Source organism: Dermacentor andersoni, chromosome 1 (assembly GCF_023375885.2).
Source record: "Dermacentor andersoni chromosome 1, qqDerAnde1_hic_scaffold, whole genome shotgun sequence".
NCBI classification, from domain to species: domain Eukaryota; kingdom Metazoa; phylum Arthropoda; class Arachnida; order Ixodida; family Ixodidae; genus Dermacentor; species Dermacentor andersoni.
Genome location: NC_092814.1, coordinates 366,850,852 through 366,857,350, shown reverse-complemented (window position 1 = coordinate 366,857,350; position 6,499 = coordinate 366,850,852). Strand labels below are relative to the sequence as shown.

At 53.0% G+C, this 6,499-nt stretch overlaps 1 protein-coding gene across 1 annotated transcript; it reads left to right on the top strand.

The window, feature by feature from the left end:
• Positions 1–1,779: 1,779 nt before the first annotated feature.
• On the top strand, positions 1,780–2,256 carry LOC140219791 (uncharacterized). Its single transcript, XM_072289651.1, has one exon. The coding sequence runs from the start codon at positions 1,780–1,782 to the stop codon at positions 2,254–2,256; it is 477 nt and encodes a 158-aa protein (XP_072145752.1).
• The last annotated feature ends 4,243 nt before the right edge of the window (positions 2,257–6,499 follow it).

Below are 6,499 nucleotides of genomic sequence, written 5' to 3'. Positions count from 1 at the left end.
CAAAAAAAACCTTATAAACGCATTCGGACTTCCGACTATGGCAACCGAGCATTCCACATAGCTCAGTCAGATAATCCCATAGGCGGCAAGGTTAACTTATCGCTGACAAGTACAGCCCAGAGGGCCCTGCATGCCTAAAAACTTCTTTGATTTAGCAGCGATGGAAGCGTTTTCCTGATCGCCAAGTGTAACTCAATATACAACGATTTCTTAATGGGTATGGCCTTGTACCCACCGTGGTTGCTCAGTGGCTATGGTGTTGGGCTGCTGAGCACGAGGTCGCCGGATCGAATCCCGGCCAGGCGGCCGCATTTCGATGGGGGCGAAATGTGAAAACACCCGTGTGCTTAGATTTAGGCGCACGTTAAAGAACCCCAGGTGGTAGAAATTTGCGGAGTCCTCCACTACGGCGTGCCTCACAAACCAAAAGTGGTTTTGGCACGTAAAACCCCACAATTTAATTTAATTATGGCCTTGTACCAACTGTTGACGTTACGTTATTCATTACTTATTGTTCGTGTGCTACTGCAAACCTTCTCACCATATTTTCTCTTACTTTAGCACTGCAATTTTTTTTTTAGGGGGGGGCTCTTATTGGAAAGTCAGCGCGAGCCGAAGGGAACGTCAGCCGTGACCGAGGGGAAAGTACGCTGACTGCAATTATATTCTGACAGGTGATGGTCGGATCATCGCAATGACCGCGTCCCCGGCTTGGACACGCCAATTTGTGCGGCTAAAAGGTGATGGCCGTATCATTCTGCTAATCGCGTCCCCGGCTTAGAAATTCAAATTTGTGAGGCTGACAAGTGATGTCCGTATCATGCTAATTGCTCAAGCCTCTCCTGAACGAAGTACTTCCGCGCTGGTCATAAATCAACCGTGTCGAGAACCATTTTGACGAGGCCGTCGGCCCGTTCTCCATAATCATGCGAGCCGTGACCGAAGTGCGTCGCAGGGTGAACGGTCGATCACAACACCTAATTGTTCGCACGGCCATCAACCTCTCCCTCACCACCGAGCAGTGCTCCTACTCCTGGGCCACAACTCCGGGCTCATGGGGGCCTGACCACTTGCCTACCGTGATCTGCCCCGTGTCTGGGAGAAGGCCTAGGTCAAGAAAATACCACGTCACTGACTGGTGCCTGTTCTGGAAGCACTGCAGCAAGTTGAATGGTGGCCGTGACATCCTGAGCGCCATCGGGGATTGTGCTCAGGCTGCCACCGTTCAGTGCTCTGCCCAGCGAGATACCCCCGCACCGGACCTCCACCTGCTCTACGTCAACGCCTTCCAGGCGCCGTATGGAGCGGAGAGAAATTCGGACGCGTAAGGCAGAGCACTGGACCGAGTACAGACGCGTGGTATCCCGCTGCAGGTGCCACGCCGGGAGCAGGAGGAGCGAGGGCTGTAGCAGTCCTGCTCTGCCATCGAGGACAGATTCAAGGGACCCCTGGCTTAGAGACTGCTCAAATCTCTCACCCGCTGGAGAGCAAGCCTAATACCTGTCCTCGTCGTGGCCATCACGCTGGGCATAAGTGAAGAGGCCCTTGCGGAACTCCTGGCCCACCAGTTCGCGCCGGCTGTACCCCGCACTGCAGTCATCGCACTGGTAGGACAGCCTTCCGCCAGCCTGCCTAGCTCCCTGCACAACTACCACCCAGGGTGAATATCGAGCCAGGTGACGGCTACCTGCCAGGACCAGCTGGTGCTGCACGAGCTCCAAGTGGCCCTGAAGAGGGAAGCGTCACAGCGTACCAGGAGCCAACGGAGTGACGACCGAAATGCTCCGCAACCTGGCCGCCAGCGAGCAGCAACGCCTGCTCGACTGCTACAACGACACCTGGCGGTCAGGGCCGGTGCCGGAGTCATGCCGCACAGCCATCGTGGCCCCCGTCCTGAAGGACAGAAAGGCGGCTGGAAACCTGAGTTCCCACCGCCTGGTCTCCCTCACTTCCGCCGCTTGCAAGGTGATGGAGGCCATTGCTCTGGTCCGACGGGACCGAGTGGTGCGTGCCCATGGCTTCCTGGCCGACGAGCAGATGGGGTTCCGGCAGCACCGATACACCGCGGACTCCATCGCGGACATAGTCTCCACGCTGGTGGAGGCCAAGGCCTGTGGTGAAGCCGTGCACCTGGTGCCACCTATCGACATCAAGGGGGCCTTCGACGGCCTACCCCATCCAGTCCTTCAGCAGGCCTTGGACCTCCTTGACATCAAAGGAAACCTGCGGCCGTTCATCTCATCCTTCCTGGAGTAACGCACTCTCAGGGTGCAAGTGGGCCAATCAAGGAGCTCCCCTCAGCCGGTGCCAGCGGGCATCCATAAGCGTCAGTGGTGAGCCCTTTCCTGTTCAACCTTGCCGTGGCCCGGCTGCCTGCTGCCCTGCCAATCGACACCCACTACCTCGTTAATACCTCGATCTACGCGGACGACGTCGCCCTGTGGGTGCGAAGACCACCACAGACCCACCGCAGCGCGCACTCAGCCCTGAAAAGAGCCCTCGACACCGCCGCTGCTTAACTGAGCAGCATTGCCCATGCCATCTCGGCAAGGAAGATGGAGGCCATGCTGCTCCACCCAAGAGCAGCCGCCCGCCACACAGCTGTCCGGCTGCACCAACAAGGCATCCAGTTGCTCTGGAGCATGGCAGTGACGTACCTGGGGCTGCGCATTAATCATCGGCTGTCCTGGCTGCCTGCTGTCAAGAACCTGCATGTCCAGGTCCTCCGGGTCGGCAAGGCAGCCTCCCAGCTTCTTGCCCAAGGACAGGGCTTAACCACCAGGTGGGCTCTGTGGCTGTACGATGCAACAGCCACTTAAAGCCTGTGCTACGCCCTCCCACTCGTGGAACTGCCATCTGCCCATCCCAAGAGGCTGGAGCTGCAGCATCTGGCCACGATTAGGATCTGCCTGGGGGCTCCATGCAGCTCTCAAGTCGCTGCGACCTTGGGTGAGGCGGGAGCATGGCCCCTGTCACTCCTCCTCCTCCTGCAACAGGGGCTATGCCATGTTGACCGCCTCCACCACTGCCCAGACGGCAGTGCCCTGCTGTCCCAACTGCGCTCGCGGCCCCACTCACAGATGGGGAGACTGTGTGAGCTATACGAGGAGGTGATTGGGAGGCCTCCAGCGAACAACGCACAGCTGCCTGCTCCCCAGAGACCACCCATACCCATCACCAGAAAGCTTCCTCTGCATTTGCAAACGGCGCTCCCCGACTTGCGCCCTTGAGCAGACGGCTGCCTCCCTCCTTCATGAGGACCACGGAGGACACCTGCAGGTCTACGTTGACGGCTTGATGATGCCGGACATGGACTGGTGCCCGCGGCCTGCATGGTGCCTGCCCTGCGGTAGAGTAGGCAGTGTCTCCTCCCCGACCATGCAACGTCAACAGAGGCAGAGGTAGCAGGCCTCCACCTGTCTGCGGACGTACTCGCGGAGGAGTTGCCAGCGACCCCAGTGACCGTCTACTGCGACTTCAAGGCGGCACTTCTCAGCCTGCAGAGGCCAGAAAGGACCAGCCTTGGGCTCGCCCTGCTCTCGACTAGGCTGATGGCGCTCCTGGAGGTGGGCTGCTCGGTGTCCCTGCACCGGCTTCCAGCCCACGTGGGGATAACGGGCAACGAGGAGGCAGATCCATTTGTAAAGCGTGCTCACGACTACGTGGTTCCGCCCAGCCTGGCAGTGATAGCCAGTGACTTCACAATCCACAGGCTGCGACGGCATCTGCTGGCCTGCCATCCGGACAAACTGATGTCCTTGGGCCGCCCTCCATGACCACTTCTGCAGCGTGGCCTCGCACGCAGGGAGATCTCCCTCCTGCTGCGACTGAGGATTGGCTGCTGCTGGACGGGGGCTCGCCGCCACCGGGACGGCCTCATCGCCTCTCCAGCCTTCGCCTCCTGCGGGGAGCCCGAGACTCTGGAGCACCTCCTGCTGGCCTGCCGTGTTTACCGCAGTAGCGTGGCCACCTCCTGCTGGAGTTCCGACGCCTGGTCCTCCCTTCTGCACGGCAGGAAGACATCCTATTCCCTGGTCGCAACGAGCTACCAGCTCTCCTAAATGTGGTCGAGTACCTAGACTCGTCAGGTATCTCGGCGAGATTCTAGGATTTTCTGCAAAGAGGGATAGCGTTACGGCTACCCAAACCAGTCTAGGCTATTCGACCTGCCCCAACCATCTGGCTCCTGCTGGGTCGCCACCCTCTGGCCTTTCACCAGATTACCATTCCTGCCGGGCCCAGTAGGCCCTTCCTGCCGGTCTGCTCAGCCGCTGCCATGGCGACACTTTAACCCCCTACTCTCCTATCTCTATCACTCCCACTAGCTCCCCCGCCCCCCTGTTGGCGTGGAGCTGTGCTCCCGCAAAAGCTGCAGAAAATAGCGTCAACCTTTCCTTTTCCCCTCAAGAACCTCTTCTCTCTCTGACTGAAAAATTGAGCCGCACCTTTCTGTGTGAAAGCACACTTGGGTGGGATCGTCTTGCTAGTGACGTCGATGAGCGACTCGGTCAATGTAGAAGACTCGCACGGGTCAGCGTCGCTCTTGTCACTCGGACGGTAGCTCGCCTACGTCTTCATCTTCCTGTTCGGAAAATCTTGCCATCGCGCGCTAGCTTTAATGCTACTGACTGCTCTAAAATGTAAAGAAGTCAACGAAGATGGATAAAGTCGTTCCTCCATTCAGAGAAATTCCTTGTTCTTATCTTCTACTTTGGCAATTGCACCACTTCGTCCTCGTCTTGGCGGCACTCCACATGTATATGCAGCGTGTTTAGCGAACACTTTGAAAAATTCTGAAGCATTGCCTCTGGCAGATGGCACAATTCTTCTTTTTGAGGTGGTCTGCTTAAAGCGGCGGACACTACTTGCACAGAAAATTTAAATGCATAGTCGACTATTTAACAAAAAATTGCTAATCAACTTTCTAACTAATGACCGTCTGGCCCATATAGCAATTTACAAACTCTAGCCGTGGAGTTCGCAAGGCGAATCACGTTCGGACGAATTCACAGGATAACACCAGTGTCGAGATATTAATTACCGAAGTTTGCAGAGAAATACATAGGCGTTGCGTTTAATTTTTTGCTTGAATGCATGAAACCACGTTTTGTTGAGAAAGTAACTGAAACGCCAATACATTTATCTGCAAAGTTCGGGAACCAATATCTCGAAACTGCTGTCATCCTGAGAATTCGTTCCAAATGGACCCGTCTAGCAAACTCCACGGCTAGAATTTGTAATTGTAAAGTGGCCATAAATATTTATTTATTTATTTATTTACCCACAGCGCCACAGTGGCATTACAGTGGGGGGGGGGGGGGGGGGGGTTGTACAAAAGAAATATTACAAGGGCAGTCACAAGGACAATGCAAACACTTCATTGTCAGTAATATTAACAAGCAATGAAGATAAAAGATTCCATTCTCAAACAGTGTGAGGAAAAAAACTACATCTATAACATAACGGTTCTTGACCGGAATTCACGCACTTTATGGTTATGATCAACCCTCTCGGATCTGTAGTGTGGATGAAAAATGTACTTCTCCCTAGGAATAGCAATCTTATCGTAATATATGTTATGAAAAAATTTAAGCCTTAGCTTTCTTCTTCTTACTTCAAGGGGTTCCCATTCAAATTCCCGTTTTATGCCAGACACACTAATGTATCTGCTATAATTCCCAGAAACATAGCGGGCCGCTAAGTTCTTGATTCTTTCTAATTTTTGTCTGTCGGTCTTTGTCGGCGGGTCCCATACAGTACAAGCATATTCCAACACGGACCTAATATACGTTTGAACTGAATTAGTTGAACACATAATTAGTAAAGTTTTGTTAATTAGTTGATTGTGCATTTAACCTTTCCCTACAATTAATGTCCACCTATTTGAGTAGACCAGCTCAGGAACTAGAATTGTGATTTATTCTACAGGCCGCCTTTAAATAATTTTAAGTGTATTCGCTGAAACACACGGCATATGTGCATTCATGCGTCTTCAACAAAGACTATGTATCGCATAACCACAGCATCGGTGTTAATGAAGCCGCTTTGTTCGGCAGTAAAGTAGTCCAGGCAATTCACATAAGATGTATATCCTTGTGCTAAACTGAATAGATACTTCATGCGATCAGCTAGCTTTCATCTTCAATTTAAAGGGCGTGCTGTAATCCTAAATGAAACATCCTACATCCTACATTTACATCCTAAATGAAACATTAAAAACCGGTCAGATACATGAAAACGTGAAAGTTACCATTGTGAGACCTCTTTATAAGAAAGGATCTTGAAAGCTTTACGAGAATTACCGACCAATTTCAATTCTTTGGTCTTTGGCAAGCATATTGGAAAAAATAGTTCATGTTAATATGGCCTCATTCTGTGAAAAGTTTAGCCTTATTAACCCAACGCAGTTTGGCTTTCGTTCGGGACAGAGTACTGTGGGTCTGTTGGAAGATTTTAATGAGTATATCTGTAACGAAATCGATAAAAACAATGTTGTTTT

What these genes read in the sequence shown, in the direction of transcription:
- LOC140219791 (XM_072289651.1), top strand. Translation starts at nt 1,780, where the DNA reads ATGCTCCGCAACCTGGCCGCCAGCGAGCAGCAACGCCTGCTCGACTGC.